Here is an 18,891-nt window from a genome sequence, read left to right as displayed (position 1 = left end):
TATACCCCTGTAAACTCAACTAACTCCGATCAAAACTGACAATTTGAACATGTCCAAACATCTTACTGCAAAACAGTGTGACATTTTTACCAGAGCGCGAAAAACAGGATCAGAAAAACCGAAATCTCAGGCCGACCCAGACCTGGCTGCCATGGCGGACACATCGGATGTGTTAGCTGAACTAAAAACGCTGAGAACGGAGCTTGGAACCAAATTGGACGGCATTAAAAAACGATTAAGTGAAGTTTCATCGTCCGTTAAGACATTAGAGAACAACTTGACAGAAATTAAAACTGCGGTAATATCCAACGAAAAAAGAATTGATGACGCAGAAGACCGCATCGCGGCGGCGGAAAGCCGACTGGATACAGCCGATTCTTTCATCACCTCAGCATCTAAACGTTTGAATCTTCTGGAGGCAAAGGTTGACGATTTAGAAAACCGCAGCAGGAGAAAGAACCTCTGACTGTTCGGCCTCCGTGAAGGTGCAGAAGGCTCAAGGCCGCTCATGGATTTTATCAAAGACATGCTGCCTCGGTGGACGGACACAACACCTGACACGCCGTTCTCTCTGGAGCGGGTTCACAGAACGCTAGCCCCAGCCAAACCTAACCAACACAGACCCGTTCTTATCCGCTTTCTTAAGTTTCAGGATAAAGAACTGGTGTTTCGGTCTACAAGACGCAGAGAAATCACCTACGATGGAACGAGGCTATTTTTCTCCGAGGACTTCTCAGCTGAAACTATGCGACAGCGCCGGGAGTTTAACAATGTCAAAAAGCTGTTTGTTGATAAAGGGATGTATCGTGAATTCCTCGTTCAACCGTGTAAACTGCGGATTCTGCATGACAAAAAGATTTACTTGTTCTCATCTCCCAAAGAAGCCGAGGAGTTCTATCGCAGCATTGGCTAAACTGTCCATGTGAGTAACTGTGGATCGGATTTAAGTGATGAATACGTTTGTTAGGGTATAGATACTGAGCTTGCTAAAAATGTAGAAGACTGAAAATTTTGAATTTGCCTTTTTGCTTTAAAAGCCATGTTATGTTAACTTTTGCATAAATATGTTTGTTACACTATCAGTATTATATTTTCATGCCTTTACATCGTTAGTGTTGGGGAACGAACAGTTTTAGGACCCTTGACCAGATATGTTGAATGAAAGACCAGGAGTCAGAGATGCAATCAATCGAAGAAATTTTACTGAAAAACAGTTTGCAGTTTCATCAGCAGAAGTCAGCTTCAGGTCTCACGAGGAGTTCGTAGGCCGCTCTGCATACATTCATATTTCCACAACAATTATACTCTAACAGAGACTACTAACTACGTCATTACTAAGGTAAAAAGGATTCTGATTGGTTAAGAGAAGATAGACAAGATTAGAAGTTTTCAGATAGTCAGAAGCGTATCTCCAGGCGTCAAGAATCTGACGAAGGACCCCTAGATTTAGGGACTGGATGTCCCTTTAAGGTCGCGAGATGGCGTCTCTCTGTCTCCAGCTCGAACTACCAATTGTCCAGACCTGCACAGATTATTAGCACACATACACAGATACACAGCTTCACATCTTCTCCAAGGTTGAAATCAGCCCAGGCTCCAGACTGTAAACAGGAAGGTTTCTCAAAACATAAGATAACATGTTCCAGTTCTGTAGAGAATTACATATAATATTCATCTTTATTCTTTAGAGAAGGACATAGAGACAGGATAACTGTAAAATGAGAAAAAGTCACGTAGTCCAGATACTAGGGTGACCTTGGTGAGAGTGTCTCCAAATGGACAGACAAAGACACAGACATCAGCAGAACTTCTGAAAAGAACATTTCAACAGCCACATAATCATTCTATGGATGTATATAAAACAATTCACTCAAATCCGTTTAATAATAAAAGAGGTTACATATTGATTATTGATTATCACTCTTATTATAATCACTCATGTCAATCATTCAAAAAGGATATATAGTGAAGAGGCAAGGGAATTTTGATTATCTCCCTTTATTAGTCTTTGAATTGACAAGGTCATTCCTTTTTTTTTTTCTTCTTCTTTCTTTTAGTGTAAATTTGTGTGCTTTGAGTTTTGAGCACGATTTCACTGGTTATTATATGTCTAGAGTTCGTTCAATTACGGGCCTGCCTTGTCGTTTGGGGACAGGGCTCGTGCCAAAAGGGAAAGGGGGTGGGAGGGAGACGGGAGTTTGTAGTTCGGTTCAGTGTACTGTATTTAATCTTTTAGTTTTGAGTGTACAAATGGTCGGTCTGTATAATTCAAGCACCACTGTAAAATGGAAAATGTATGTAAAGTGATAACATGGAATGTCAAAGGGTTAGGCCACCCTATCAAGCGCAAACGAGTTCTTACTTTCCTTAAGAGAGAAAAAGTTAATATTGCCTTTCTGCAGGAAACCCACCTGTCTGATATAGAACATCAAAAACTTAAGAGAGATTGGGTGGGCCAAGTATTCTTTTCTAGCTACACAACTCAAAAAAGGGGAACAGCTATACTCCTTCATAAAAATTTACCTTTTTTAGTTAAAGAACAACAGAGTGATAAAGAAGGAAGATTTATTTTAATCAAAGGTACCCTGTATGGTCAAGACATTACTTTAATGAATATCTATGCTCCCAATATAGACACTCCAAAATTTATGAGCAACATTGTTAATTTATTCAGTCAATATTGTACTTCTCTTGGGCTACTAGCAGGGGATTTTAATTGTTGTTCTGATGCAAATTTAGACAGGTCCACATTTTCAATGTGTAATTACAATTCGTCTAAAGCCCTAAAATTGGCCTCCAGTGAAGTAGGCTTAGTTGATATATGGAGAGAATTAAATCCTGGATCTAGAGATTATACATTTTATTCAACAAGACATAAATCATATTCACGCATAGATATGTTTCTTTTACCACAAGAGTATATTCCTTTTGTAAACTTATGTACTATAGGATCAATCCTCATATCAGATCACGCACCAGTCTATCTTAATCTGTCTATAGGTCAAGGTTTACCTCAGCATAAACACTGGAGATTTAATTCCTCACTACTTGATAATAATGATGCATGTAGTAACATTAAAGAATGGATTAAATATTATATAACTGATAATGCTGCCTCTGATGTTTCACCAGCGGTTATGTGGGATGCTGCAAAGGCAGTTATTAGAGGGAACCTGATATCTTACACATCTGCAAGAAAAAGGGCAACAAAGGAGCGTATGATGGGGCTAATGTCAGAACTCTCTAAATTTGGACAACTTCATAAACGGTATCCTTCAGTAGAAAATTTAAAAAAATTACAGGACATTAGAAACCAATTAAATATTCTTCAGACTGAACAAACTAAGAAATTGCTGTCCTTTACGAAGCAGAAGTATTTTGAATTTGGGAACAAACCTAGTAGATTATTGGCTCACCAACTGAAGAGGGAACATGCAGAACGTATAATTAAGGTAATTCGTAACTCTAATGGCCAGCTGACTTATGATGCAAAATTAATAAATCAAGCTTTCGCTGAATTTTACAATAAGCTTTATTGCTCTGAGAACCCATCTGATTCAAATATACAAACTTTTTTGGATTCTATATCTTTACCATCACTGGCAGAGGAGGATAGGGCATATTTGGATGCTTTACCCACCTCAGCTGAAGTACAAAAAGCTATCAAATCCTTGGCATTAGGGAAAACCCCTGGATTACACGGATTCCCTTCGGAATTTTATAAGACATTTTGGCCTCAACTCGAACCCCTTTTTATGCCAATGGTGAATGATTTCTTTGAGAATGGCAGTCTTCCTGAAACAATGAAAACTGCCATTATAACTTTAATCCATAAGAAAGATAAAGATGCTACAGAATGCATGTCATATCGTCCAATTTCACTACTTCCAGTTGATCTTAAAATTATATCTAAACTTCTTGCAAGCAGGCTTGAAAAAATTCTCCCCAATCTAATTCATCCGGATCAGACGGGTTTCGTAAAAGCCAGATATGGCTCAGACAATATTCGTAGACTTTTAAATATAATTAATTATTCAAAATTGAACAACTTACAAACACTAATAGTATCCCTTGATGCCGAAAAGGCGTTTGATAGAATTGAATGGAAATTTTTATTCGCTGCATTAAAAAAATTCAATTTGAGTGATACATTTATTTTGTTGATTAAAAACTTATATAGTAATCCCTTAGCAAAAATTTGTACAAATAATTTAATGTCTGAAGAAATAGTATTAAAAAGAGGTTGTCGACAGGGGTGCCCTCTTTCCCCTTTACTGTTTAACTTAGCAATTGAACCTCTTGCTGAAGCTATACGGAGTAGGGATGATGTTTCAGGGGTATGCATTTCAAATACTGTTCATAAGATCTCATTGTACGCAGATGATATTTTATTATATTTAACTAAGCCCGACCAATCTGTCCCTGCAACACTTAGTATTATAAATGATTTTGGCAGTATATCAGGTTACAAAGTTAACTTGACCAAATCTAATGCTTGCCTATTATCCTCTTCAATTAGCCAACAACTTTATAATATATCACCCTTTACTTGGAGCCAGACTGGTTTTAAATATCTGGGCGTGGTGATAACGTCTAACCTTGAGGATCTGTTTAGCAATAACTATCTTCCGTTAAATAAAAAAATAAAGGATGACTTAGAATATTGGTCTCTATTGCCCATCTCTCTTTTGGGAAGAATCAATGTGATTAAAATGAATGTACTGCCGCGTTATAATTATCTTTTTCAATCTCTACCATGTTACTTAAATAAATCATTTTTCAAAACTTTAAATAAGCAGATTAGCTCCTTTATTTGGAATAACCATCCACCAAGGATTGCTCTTAAAACTTTATGCAAATCAAAAGAAAATAGGGGCCTAGGGCTTCCAGATTTTCAATTATATTACTGGGCCGCACAAACAAAAAGTATCATAAGTTGGGTACATTCTCGAGAAAATGCATAATGGACTGATATCGAGAAACAAGCCATTTACCCAGTGTCGTTAACATCATTACCCTATATTAATAATATCAAACGGATAAATGGCTGCGTAAATACATTTGTGAATTTATAATATAATGAAAGCCTGGCAGGAAATCAAAAGATTTTGCAGTTTGCACTCAAAAATCTCTGTTTTGGCACCTTTGTCTTTTAACCCAGATTTACAATTTTCTATGGGGAAGACACCATTTATAAAGTGGAAAGATCTAGGTATTGTCTCTTTTAAGCAAGTTTTTAAAGAGGGAACCCTTAAATCTTTTTCTGAATTAAAAAGTGAATTTGATATCGACAATAAAGATTTTTACAAGTACTTACAACTTAGACATTTGATAAATGATCTTCTTGCAAAGGGTCATATCTCAGTGGAACTATCTAAATTGGATGAATATTCTAGAGAACACGTCAATACTAAAGGGAAAAATGTCTGAGATATATGCAATTTTAAGAGATCAAGCTGAATCATCATTAACTTCATTAAAAAGTGTATGGCAAAAAGATTTGGGTTGTTATTTTGATGACGATCAGTGGGTTATTATATACAAAAGTGTTTTTTTTTCATTCTCTAGTAACAAAATAATTGAACAAAATTACAAATTTATACAAAGAATATATCTGACCCCAGTTCGCCTTAGTAAGATATATTCTGGCGCATCCCCTTTATGCAATAGATGTAAAACACATAGGGGCACCATTATGCATATTTTTTGGAACTGCGAAAAACTAAATGAGTTTTGGGATTCTGTACATGAGTTCTTCTGTGATGGCCCTGGGGAAAACATATCTCAAGACTCCTTTAATATATCTTTTTGGGGTGGACTTAAATGAAACTTCAGACTCTGTATTTATAAAAAGGATAGGTCTGATTTCTTATGTATCTAAGAAATGTATATTACTGAATTGGAAAAAAGAACAACCACCAACATTTGAATTATTTAAACAAATTATAAACGACACACTACATATGGAATATTTAACATACAGTTTAAAAAACAAAACTCACATCTTCTTAGAGAACTGGAATATTTTTTTTAATCTGTCTTGAACCCTTTGACCCTTTAATTTTTTTATTTATTTTTTTATTTATTTATTATATTCATCGCTTACACTTTGACCATTCATGTGCTATTACTTTGTTTTAGTCTATTTTACTAATACAAACTGGACCTGTTGATGTATATGTTACATTTGTATACTCTGATACTGCTTAATGTACACTAATTGTATTGTTTATGTTGTTATATTGTAAACTGATAAATAAAAAATTGTAAAAAAAAAAACAACAACCTTAATTTCTTTTCAACTTAAGAAAGAAAGACATTGTAGAACTTTCCAGTAGGTGTCACTATTATTTTGCATATGTATATTACAAGTGATAGACGTTATTATTATGTTCTGGGGTATTTGATGAAATATGCATGCATATTTACCATCTCATTCTAAATGCAAGCACATTTATATTTCATATATGTTATAATCGTACTAGGTTACAGTTATGTTTATAATCGTTCCTAGTCACCGGGTTGTGTATTTGTATATGCATAGTTAGTCAGTGCGCAAGCACCGCCTAGGTTCATTTTTCATTCTGTCGTTGGATCAGAACTGGTACGCTTGCTGGTGAGTGTCTGTAAACTGGCATCGCTAATAATTCAGATTAAGAATTAATATCTTATGATTGTGTAATTTCATTAGTTAAATCTGATGTTTGTTTTGTGTTTTCATTGCAGGTTTACAACCTAGCAATTGAATTATTTGAGTAACGAGCTAAAACGTCACACATAACTAGCTCGTGGATGATTGTATGTGTATACAATAAAAGCTCGAAAAGTGGCTCGAGTTGTATCTGCCGTACTTGTCCTGAAACCCTTCCAGTGGGGAGTTTGAGCTGTAGCAGATAGCTTAAAAAACTGGACAGACATGAACATCTTGGATGACATGGAGGTACGTAAATTATCAGGAAATTTTTATTTGAAAGTGAACTAATCCTTAGAAAATATTTGGCAAAAGGACCTTGAGTGTAACTTTGATGAAGACCAGTGAGGGGCTATATGTAAGAATGTTTTTACCTCATTTTCCTGTAACAAAATTATAGAACAGAACTATAAATTTATGCACAGAATTTACCTCACTCCACTTCGTCTGAGTAAAATATATCCTAATATAACACCCAGATGTTGGCGATGTAAAATGTATACAGGATAAATTATGCACAATTTCTGGGAATGCAGAAAACTTAAATATATTTGAAAAAAGTTACATGATTTGACAGCTAAAATTTTGTAAATCTTTTTGGTACAGAACCAGATAGGAAACTGGATCCTATGTCTGTACATAGAATTGGCATAATATCATATATAGCAAAAAAAATGCATCTTGCTTAACTGGAATCAACAAAGGCCTCCAACATTTAATTTGTTTAAACAACTTTTGAAAGATACATTATGACTGGAACAACACACCTACTACTTAAGAGGCAAGGTTGATGTCTTTAGGAGAATATGGGTGCCTTTCATAGACCTCTGACTCTTTGGCTGCCGAAGGTGGCCAAACGTTGACAGCTAAAGTTTTGGAAACTCTGTATTTGAAACAACTGGCCATAGTTGAAACTGGATTTCTTTCTTCTTTTCCCCCTTTTATTTATTTACGTTTATTATTATGAATATAATTACTGCACTTACTGTTACTTACTGTATCCATAAAAATACTAAAAATAAAAACCATGATGATCTTAATAATAAAATAATATTAAATGATTTCAAATGCTACATATATGTTTAACAAGATCAAATCAGAGGTCCTTGTGTTGAATTCAAAATCCACATACTGGCTGAAAAATCTATTTCAGGGCTGTTTAAAAACTAGGATAGTATAATAAAATAATGTAAAGGACTCAAGTGAAGATGATAATTTAATCCATCATTTTATTAAAACAAGCAAATTCACGGGAACACTGTCAAATGTGGAAAAACAAGCGAACACATTAGAGTTCACTAACATTACAGCCGATTCTAGGAAACAACTTTGTTTTTCAAAGTGTAAGGAAAGCAGACGCACACAAACACACACACACACACACACACACACACACACACACACACACACACACACACACATACAAACATTACAATCACACAGAAAAAAAATTAGAATGTTGATGTTAAAAATTGGTAAACAATTTCAAAATTGTTTCAGGAAAAGTGCAAACAAAATCAAAGAAAAAAAACACACAAATGTCTCCAAACTGTTACATGCTAATATCTGGTCTGGTTTCATAGTCAGATGACCACTGGGAAAGACCTTGTGACTTGTGTGAACCTTGGTGAGGGAGAGAACACTAGCATTGTTAAACATGCGGTACAATAACAATCTTCAAAAAATACAAGCTAGAATTCATCTCTGATGTGACAGAGTTTGTTTCACATAACTGTAATTGATCTCAGTAATAATAAACTATTTAGTTACTAATAAACTAACTGCTATCTAACTATTGACATTTACGATATGTTAAAACTAGGGCTGTCAAAATAACGTGTTAATTTCAATTAATTAATCTGAGAAAAAATTAACGCGTTTAAAAAAATAACGCCGATTAATCCATTCCGTATTGACCTTTGAACCTGGAGCCGTTCTCGCCACCATTCGACTGTAAAATGAAGGAAGGAGACGACTACTGCGCTGACGGACAGAACAAGCAGAGCTCCTCCCACGTGTGTGCGAGCTCTCTCTGTCTTCAAAGTAAGCACCGTCTTTGCACTCTCTCTACCACATAAATAATAATCTAAATCAACTGACACAATGCTAAAAGTTCGTAAGACCGAATCCATGTTTCAAGAGGCGCATTCGGAGAATGTTTTTCCTGAATAACCGCTGGGTGTGAATAGTGAAAAAGAAAATCCTATGCAGTGGTGAAGTGTTTTCTGTGTTGACAAATCTATTGCGATGTCCTAATGACAGTCGTGATTCACACGCAACGTGTCAACGTCCGCTAATGTCCAATTCGCAACCTAATGACTCATTTGAACAGATTCATTTTAATGAATCATGACAACAACTGATCTAATGTAAAGGTATTGGCGATACTGTCAGACTGATTGGGTTTAGCACCTATGCATTTTAATGCTTTGATCTTCCTACTGGAAGTCAAACTAACCTTAGTTCTCGTGACCATCTACTGTTTACTGTTTACCCCCACAGTCGGGGGTAATTTCCTGTATTGTCCTTACATGCTTTTGTTTTAGTGGTCACTTCTAAGGTTGTGGGTAGGGGCAACACCTTTAAGGACTGCCCACTGAATGCCTATAAAACATCATGTATACACTGCATTAGTCAGACTTGATGACTGCAGCTACCGACAGCACGTGTTCAATAAAGAATCCTGCTGAAGACACTTCCAAGTCTCCTGGTCTCTGTTTCGACAAGGAATAAGTTTCCAACAGTTCTGAGAGTAGTCTTTTCAAACTGTACAAATGTACAAAAACACAGAAACAAAATGTAAACAGAATCATTCATAAGTGGAAAAATTTTCATTTACAAATTAACAAACTTTCACAATAGACCAGGAGAGAGGATTGTAGCATCTAGATGGATCCATTTCGGAGTCAATATTCTCTGGAATTTTCAGAACGCTATTAACCTGCTGAACTGTGTCTTTAAATCACTACATCGGCTCCGGCCGGTCCCGGAGTGATTGTGACTTTGGCATCTTTATTACTCTCCGAGGTAAGACAGAAAGCCAAATTTCCTAGCTCTTGGGACATCAAAGGGGCCCCCATGTGGACTAAAGAACCAGATCACATACCAGCACACACACACACACACACACACACACATACACACACACACACACACAGGCTCACACACACACACACACACACACACACACACACACACACACACATACACAAACATGCTTAGAGATGGTATGTACAGTATTCTCAAAATATGATTGTGCCAAAAGTACCCATCCTGTATACATGTACATGTATGTTTCCTAGTGCTTAGGTTTAGGTTAAATAATTGTAGGTGTGTTAGTTTTAATGATGGAATTTGCCTGTAAACTATAACTTCTTCTATATGCTGTTCTGATGTGATGAGTTTAGATTCTTTTTAAAGCTCTTTACCTCCCTTATTCCATAATGTATCTCACATCCCTGTAGAATGCATTGTTCTATTTTTAATAGTACTTTGAAGAAAAAATGAACACTGATCCAACCTCGTAAAGTATGCAAATGAGTTCGCAAGAGAAGACAAAGGCATCCTTGCCCGCTAAAGATTGCTTTGCATCTATTGGCCACCCAACTCAGGAGGTGGGTTAGTTTTTCGTTTTCCATAAAAGCAAAGACGCTCAATTTCTCTGTGTGTTTTCTCCCGTTGTCTACGAGCACCTCATGCATGCCTCTCCCGGACGTCTCTGGTGACCACGCGCCTCCATCGCGCTCCTCTTTCGAGAACACCACTTCTTTGGACTCTCTCTCTCTTCGGTTAAGTTACTCTTTAAACCTCGTTTGAAAAACCCCGCCGGAGAAACCCCTCTCGGAAAGGACCAACCAAGCCAAGCGCACTGAAACTCTCCTGCACACTGATTGAACCAATGCAAGTAATATAAGTATTATACAAGTAATACAAGTATTATAATTTCCTTGAAATTCGTTTAAACTGATTTCTGTGCTGGCTTTCAAAAGGTTTAACTGTTGTAATTTGCCATTCATTCTCACTCTTGTATATATGTGTATATCTTCTGTATATATTTAGATGTATAACCTCGGTAGTTGTTTTCATATATTAAACACATTATTCATTACTCGATTGTTCTCTTGCTCATTCACAAAAACCAGGTCACTTTAACGTTTCGATTCTAATACAATTGCTCTATGTTTGATGCTATCAAAGGAATTTACCCTTGTGGCCAGAGGATAACACTTCCGTTATAATAGTCTGTGGAAAACTTACCGGTTTGCTGGATAAACGGATAGTTTTCTACATAATTATTAAACCAGAACTAATCATATATGTGATTGATTATAATTCGTTGTAATCAATTCACCATATATGTTTAATTCCCCCTTGGGTCGGTATGTGCATAATAATTATTCATAAAGTTTTATGAATTATTATTTTCATATTCCCACAAATTGATTAATAACTGTAGTAAATCGCTACAGGATTTCTGTATTCTTTATAGCCAATTGTTTTTTCACAGTAAACTGGTCTCATGAATTTACTTTTAAGCAAATATAATACCTGTATAAAGATGTTTAATTTTATATGTAGCCTTTACAAGGGCATGAAACTTCATGGTTCTTAATGTGTTTGCATTGAACAGTGTGGCATATGGTGCATTCAAGTCATATTGGAAAGATCATATTTATGAGCTGAATGCACGTGAACGGCACAAAAATGTCGTAAACACGAGTGGGTAGCTCAGGATTTTCTTTAAGCCCAGATCTGTATGAGTTGGGGGAATACTAGGTATTTAGCTGTGACGTCTGGCTTTTCTATTTACAACGAAGTAAGCTAATTGCCTGAACAAAGTAAGGTAGCATTATAATATGACAAGTCCACAGTGGTTTCATTAATTAACTAAAAACATTTAAGCAAAACATGCTTGATGCACATTTTTTGTTCTTCATTTTCTATAAGTAAAAGTGCTGTATTTTTGCGTAAATAATTAAGAGAAGCCACACCGTCATCATACTCCAACGAAAGTGATTTGAACGCACCTACCGTTGTAGACACGACTTCCCACCTCGTAAATACAAACTTCCCAGGAGGACTTGAACACACCAATAGTTCCTATAACAAATCTGACAGAAGAGCACAAATGTACAAAGATTTTTAGAACATATATTGTCTTTATTTGAGTCAAAGATGTAGCGAATTAGCTCAAAATAAATATGAATAATTAATCATAACTAGTTATAATTAATTATTAATATTTGGATCAGTTAATAAAATTAACTTTATGTAATAAAATTAATATTACAATCAATTAACCCGTTGTCCAATGAACACACAGTGTTAATTGTTTATTATTTCTAAGAAATGTTCATTTCCAGGTTATGGGAAATAACAATCTTATTGTACAGTACTACTAAAAGCCTGTAGTCAGGATCGGCATGAATAGGGACTCCGGTATATAAGTGCAAAACACAGACAACTTTACATGTGACATGAACAAGACTTTATTAACTAGACTAAACCCTTAAACTACTCTAACGTTCACACACATTCATGCATACAGTTTACCAAGAGAGAGAGAGAGAGAGAGAGAGCTAAAGCAGAGTGCATTAAAGCAAGAAGTTACAGCATTGTTGGACATTCAGCAGATCAACAGCCTTGAGCAAACCATCAGTTTAGTTTTAACACACCCTTCTTTAAAAAGGACTAAGGATACTTAATGTATCAAATAATGAGACTAAGTTTGATACTTGCATGTCTCTCCAAGTTGAATTAAAACTGTCCTGATGCAATTTGTGGAGGGTCCCGTTGAATCTTTGCTGATACTGTCTTGACGAAAGAGAACCAGTTGGATTCAGAGGATCTTTGGTGAATGGAAGTTTCTAGGCCAAAGCCTGGCACAAGCTTATTGCTTCTTACAGCATCATCTTGACATCAGCATTTGTCAGTAAAAGAGAAGAAAGATTTGATCTTGTGATCAGTGAATATAAGGGGTGAAGATGTCACACCCTCTTAAGGTGTCTGAGCCAATAAGGAGTTGCCCCCTCGGAGGGAAGTTTTACGAGTCTTTGTTCTGTAGCAAGATATTAGCATAAGAAACTGGATTGGATGAATGAGAGAAGAATCTTCTAGATTCTTATAATACTAATGTGTCATAGAGTTAGTAACATGTAACATAAATGACCAAATAGGAAACGAAAGTTGGAGTCCGTAGATACCAAACATGCTACCAAAGTAATTTCAGTTATCTATACATTTGCAACTCAGGAACATTAATACCAAAATAGTTCAAAAGAGAGAATTAATACATAGAATAAAACCTATAAAAGGAAAGTCATGAGATGGGAAAATTGGATACATATTTATACATTTTCAAGTAGTTATATAGAGAGTACATAGGATTAAGAGAGTTTATTTGTCCTTCTTAGAAAGAAGGAAGTCAGAGTCACTAATCTCTGGCATTCTTTCGCGTCATAAAAGGTCCAAGTGTCTGTAACAGGACACCTAGTTCTGCCAGTGGTTTAGCTACATCTGGGATGCTGGTAGCAAGTTTAGGGGGATGGGTTCACAGAACTTTGATAGAGTGAGTTTATGGGTAATTCGTTAAATACAATGAATAATTGTGTGGCTGATTGGTCCAGACGCTACAAAGAAGATAATAGTTGAAAACATACTATAGTTTTTAACCTCAAGCAATGAAATGGTTTGAATGGATCTTGCAGCAGAAAACACCATCCTGGCTAAGGACTGTCTGTGGGGATTGAGGTAGAATGGTTGTCCTTTGTACAGGTTTTTGGAGGAGTTTCTCAAGCTTTCCCATTGGGTGAGCTGGCCTGACGCCGCTCTCATTTTGTGTTTTCACCTGGGTCTGTAAGAGGATACTATTCGCTATAGTGAACCTGCTTGTTATTTTCTCTAGTCGAGTCTATTAATCTTATTCTCTATTTAAATAGTTCTAATTTTGAAGTTGAAAAAGTTAAGAAAGAAAAGTATTTTCCTCATCCAGCCCCATCGAAAACACATGAACCCTCCACATGCCGCTCCAATGGATTGGTCCATTTCTGCCCTCCTGTGTTTCCCAGAGCATGCAAATGGGTCTCTAACAGCACTGACCTGTGGGCCAAAGTGGCAGACCCTGCAATTACATCAGTCAGGTCAGCGTTGAAGTCAGCCTGCCTGCGTCCATCTGCAGGACCCAAAACCATCCACATCCTCAGTCCAGAGATAAAGATGGCCACCGCCACACCTGAGCCCTCAATCAAGACGGCCGCCGCCATGCATGAGCCCTCAGTCAAGATGGCCGCCGCCACGCCTGAACCCTCAGACCGGTTGGCCACTTCACTTGTGCCGGTGGGCCTGTTGATGGAGTATGAGGGGATGTCCTGAGGTAAAGAGATGGCTCTGGTTCCAGAGGTGGCTCTAGACTCTGCGTCAGTCCACAAGCCTGCTTCAACCCACAAGCCCACTGATCCTCCCAAAGAAGTGTTTGTCCCCAGTTGGACTCTATCTGGCGCGAGGTCGTGCCTTCTGGGAGAGGGGAGTAATGTCAGGGTTACATCTGTTTTGGACTCTTTGGACACATGTCCTCCTTTTGTTCAGTTTTGTCCCACCATTATTTAGTTCCCTTGGTTTCAGACTGAGTTCAGGTGTTTCTTATTAATTATCTTGTTATGTTCCCTTTGTTATTGTGCATATAAACCCTGTGTTTCCTTCAGTTCTCTGTCTGTCCTCATCATTGTAATGTTTGGTTGTTCTGTTCCTAGTATTTGGGGTTTTTGAGTTTGTTTAAATAAAGAATGCTGCTGCATCAAGATTCTGAAAATATTTGTTTGTGCGGCAACCAGCAACCGTGACACACACACACACACACACACACACACGTTTGTTTTTGTGAAATGTGGGGACATTCCATAAGCGTAATGGTTTTTGTCATAGACTGTAAAAAAATATGGATGACGCGACGCCGCTTCCTTCCATTGTAATGAACCGAGGGTAAAATGGACGATGATGGGTGTTGACATGTTGGAACCTGGGCATTCGCAGAAAGAATCGTCAGTGGAGACTGAAGGCGGAGGCGGAGTTGCGGTAATAAACTTCCGCCCAGACAACTGCTTCATCAAGATCAGATCACCTATTTGTTTTATCTATTGTTTATTATATTTTTCTTTTCCTCCCTTTTTCATTTAGCTTAAACAATGGCTTAATTACATCTGGCAATAAGGAATTTACATTTATTTGAATGTTTATTAATGCACATTGTTCATTTTTAAACTAAATTACTGATAACTAGGTCAAAACAACATATCGTAATTGATGTATTTAAAATATATAAATTATACACAAATTAAAATTATACTTGTAAAATAATATTCTGTTTCTAGAGCAATAATATTTTTGAAACCTTGGTCAAGTTGAACTAACTTTACAGCAGATCGATTGCTGTAGTCAGTGCTCTTTAATTAACTAGAGTAGGATTAGTTTTATCCTGATAATTATTATTTTATACCCATAAAAATAATTAGTAACTGCCAGATAATGATCACCTGCTTTTTCCGTCATGGCTAACGTTAGCCATGTTATCTTGGCTAATAACATTTATTAATTAGCATATAACGCCCACATTTAATGTGACCGAAAAAAACTCAGTGATCCGTCAGATCCGTAGGTCGGTTAGGACAGATTAATGCTGAACAGCTCCTTTTGTCAGTGAGAAATAACACACAAATCGAAAGATAATAGTTATTTATTTATCTTCATTCTCCCCTCGAAGCTCCGACAGTCCTCAGAGAATCTGTCACTCAACTGCGAATCATGACGACACGCCCCGTTTCTATAGCACCAAATTGCTAGCAAAAATCAAACTGATCACAAAAACGAACTATGGAATATAAATCAGCGTGATAACAACTACCTTAAATGACCAAAACCATCTTTCGGAAAATTTCATTGTAAGTGTAATTAATATTTTGTTATTTTGACAAGTGCCATTCGTTTGCATTGAGAGGGCGGGTTTATGACTTGTACTGAATCCAACCACCAGGGGGCGATCAAAGAGCCCACGGCTTCACTTTTCAGGACGTATTTATACTGTACAAACTGTATTTTCTGTCCTCATATTTCACCTCTTTTTGTAATACCCATGTCATACCCATGTCATTATACACATTTGTGTCCTGATATGTCACAAAAACATGTGTACACACACACACACACACACACACACACACACACACACACTATGGGTTGGATAAAAACTTAATAAAAGTAAAGACAAATTCAGATCTTATGAAGACTTCATATGTTTTAACACTTGTAAAGATATGACCTCAACCCCCTGCGAGGACCCCAAAACTCCGGATCAACATGCACCAGTGCTAAATTTTTTTATATATACTAATCATATTTAACATATTATGACTAAAACGTATTTTTCTAAGCTTCTTGCTCAAAATGTTTCTTTAATTAAACTTTTGTTTTTAATGAAACTTACCCATATTGAAATTTTGATAAAACAAATGCACAAAGCTATAATAATGTTTTGTTTAAAAGCAGAGACTCTGTTATTTCTTTTGATAAATTGGATGTTAATACTACAAAATATTCTACGGGCCATGAATCTTTTGTGAAAATGATCAAAAATGCTGGTAGTGGCTGGCTACTTTTTTCAGAAACACTGGCAGGGAAAGAGTTAAACAGTGTTCATTATTATCAGATGTAATTTTGTTAATATATATTATAAATATTGTAAGTATAAATATTACCTTTTATTTGTCATTTACTGCAGCCCTGGCATCAGAGCCCATTGAAGTGGCAGCTCTAGGAAGACCTCTGTTTCCTGGTATGCTGTATGACTGCCGCAAGGATAGCTTCATTCCAGGTGCTTTACCAACCTAAACAAATAAAAGTTTGTTGTCCTCACTTCACCAAATGCTGCATCACCAATTACTAGTCCTTGTTTAAAAACACTATAAAACCCACATGTTTCTTCAACTGAACATCACTTCCTCATACATAACTCTTAAAGCCATTTCTCATTTCAGGTGTTACTCTGTGGGATAAGAAGTCACTGAGTGAAGATTTGGACAGTCGTTCAAAGCCCATGACAGATCTGAAGTTCAGTAGCTCAGACTCTCTCTCTAGTAAGTCCAGTCTCCTGGATGTAAGTGCTTCGCTGAAGGCCAGCTTCTTGGGAGGGCTGGTGGAGGTGGGAGGATCTGCCAAGTTTCTACGTGACACCAAATCCTCAAACCAACAGTCCAGAGTTACAATGTATTACAAAGAAATCACCAGATTCGAACAGCTCACCATGTCCCAGCTGGGTCAGTTCACCTACCCTCAGGTGTTTGACCAGAAAACTGCAACTCATGTGGTCACGGGTGTACTGTATGGAGCTCAGGCCTTCATGATGTTTGATCGGACATTTTCAGAAGAGGAAAACAAGCAGGAGATTGAGGGAGAACTGAATGTCATGGTCAAGAAGATTCCTCAATTTTCTATTGAGGGAAAAGGAGCTATAAAGATGACAGATGGTGATAAGAAAGTGGCTGAGAGCATTGCCTGCACATTTTATGGTGACTTCCGCCTTGAGCAGAACCCCACCACTTACATTGAGGCCCTAGAGGTGTACAAGAAGCTCCCCACTATACTGAAGGAGAATCCACAGAATGCAGTTCCAGTAAAAGTCTGGCTCTATCCTCTTTCTCTTCTGGATTCAAAAGCAGCACAGTTAGAGAGAGAAATTAGCATGCGTCTGGTTTCCAACACTGAAGATGTAATGGAGAAGCTGGGAGAAGTAGAGAGGAAATGCAATGACCTCTCCAGAAAACCACTGGTAAATGTTTTCAGAGATATCAAAGAGAGGCTGCAATCATTTCAGAGATCATTCAGCATTTACAAGACAATGCTCCTGAAAGCTGTCAGCAGAGTCTTGCCTGCTATACGAGGAGGGGGGATGGAGGAGAAGTCACTGGAAGACATCCTGAAGATCCACTACAGCTCCCCTTTTAATGCTGACAAGCTTAACCAGTGGTTAGATTGTGCAAAGTCTGAACTCAACCTCTTGAGTTCTCAAACCAAGAAGCTGGAGGGAATCAGAACTGAAGACTCAGACAGCCTCAGCACCATGCTCCTTGATCCTGATATTGATGTTGTGGTGTGCTTGACCTTCACATCTCTGAAGTATGAAGACACATATCTTTCAATTCTGGAGGAGTTTATGAAATCTGACAAGTTTAAAGAGTTAGATGTGGGAACGGAACTGCATTCTGGCATGTTAGCATCAGAAGAGTGGTTCAACAATGCTGATGTCATCTCAAAAATGAGAGAGAACTTATCTGTTTTCAAAAGTTTTTCAGAGGCTAATAAAGATGAAAAGAGATACCGATTCATTATGTCTGCCATCCCCGATCCATCCAGTCCAGGCTCATCCATCTATCTGTATGAAAAAGGGAAGTTGACAGACACACAGTTCCAGCCCGTGTCGAAGCCTCCCCCACCAGAAGCGAAGGAGGTCCTGGTGTGCAGTGTGTCCCTGAAACTGCAGAAGTCCCCGACTGGAGAAACTGTGCAGTACAGAGTGGAGTACCAGCAGGTGAAAGAGGAACAGTGGCTTGTCATAAACACACCTGATGAAGAATTTACTCTGACTAAGTTGGAGGACGGAAAGCAGTACTTGATCCGCTACAGGATTGTGGGTAAAGTGGAAGTGAGTGAAGCCAGTGACACTATCAGAGTCATGCTGCCTTTAGGTAAGTGCCATAATCAAATTTAAAATATATGCAGTGTGCAATTTGTGATCCGTCGGTGGGGGGGGGGGGGGGGGGGGGGATTAATTAAAAACCACAGTGGAGCAATATACTATTTTTGGCAGCTGTTACAGAAACATTTTTACAAAAAAATCTTCTGATCTAACCTTGAGTATTAAATAACTTAGATTAGATATTTGCAACATCTACAATGACTATAATAATTCTTAATTTCTAAAAGAAATGCAAAATAAATCGGTAGTTATTAATAGAATAATGAGACACAAACCTTTACATTCAATCGCGTATGGTCCCATTTATTTTTGATCATAGTGCATACTACACATACAAACTTGCGCACATTAGTAGAAATACACGTTTACTTCAGATTTCATTAGATAGAATATAAGCCGGGCCGTACACAGGGTTTCATAATTACCCTGGTCAGAAAATGTAGTTTCCCCCCAGAAA

At 37.3% G+C, this 18,891-nt stretch overlaps 2 protein-coding genes across 3 annotated transcripts in view; one reads left to right on the top strand and one right to left on the bottom strand.

Moving 5' to 3' along the window:
* Positions 1-18,891, bottom strand: part of LOC125245430 — a 1,350,402-nt gene that overhangs the window by 198,662 nt on the left and 1,132,849 nt on the right.
* The window catches only part of LOC125245534 (cytolytic toxin-alpha-like), a 74,936-nt gene that overhangs the window by 27,871 nt on the left and 28,174 nt on the right, over positions 1-18,891 (top strand). For both annotated transcript variants that reach the window (XM_048156164.1, XM_048156174.1), the window contains exons 4-5: positions 16,461-16,553; positions 16,717-18,423. In XM_048156164.1, the coding sequence (XP_048012121.1) occupies positions 16,461-16,553; positions 16,717-18,423 (1,800 nt within the window). The remainder of the gene's footprint in view (positions 1-16,460; positions 16,554-16,716; positions 18,424-18,891) is intronic.

The sequence above is a fragment of the Megalobrama amblycephala genome, linkage group LG1 (genome assembly GCF_018812025.1).
Source record: "Megalobrama amblycephala isolate DHTTF-2021 linkage group LG1, ASM1881202v1, whole genome shotgun sequence".
NCBI classification, from domain to species: domain Eukaryota; kingdom Metazoa; phylum Chordata; class Actinopteri; order Cypriniformes; family Xenocyprididae; genus Megalobrama; species Megalobrama amblycephala.
Note: the sequence above shows the minus strand (reverse complement) of the source record. Positions and strands in the feature narration are given on the sequence as shown.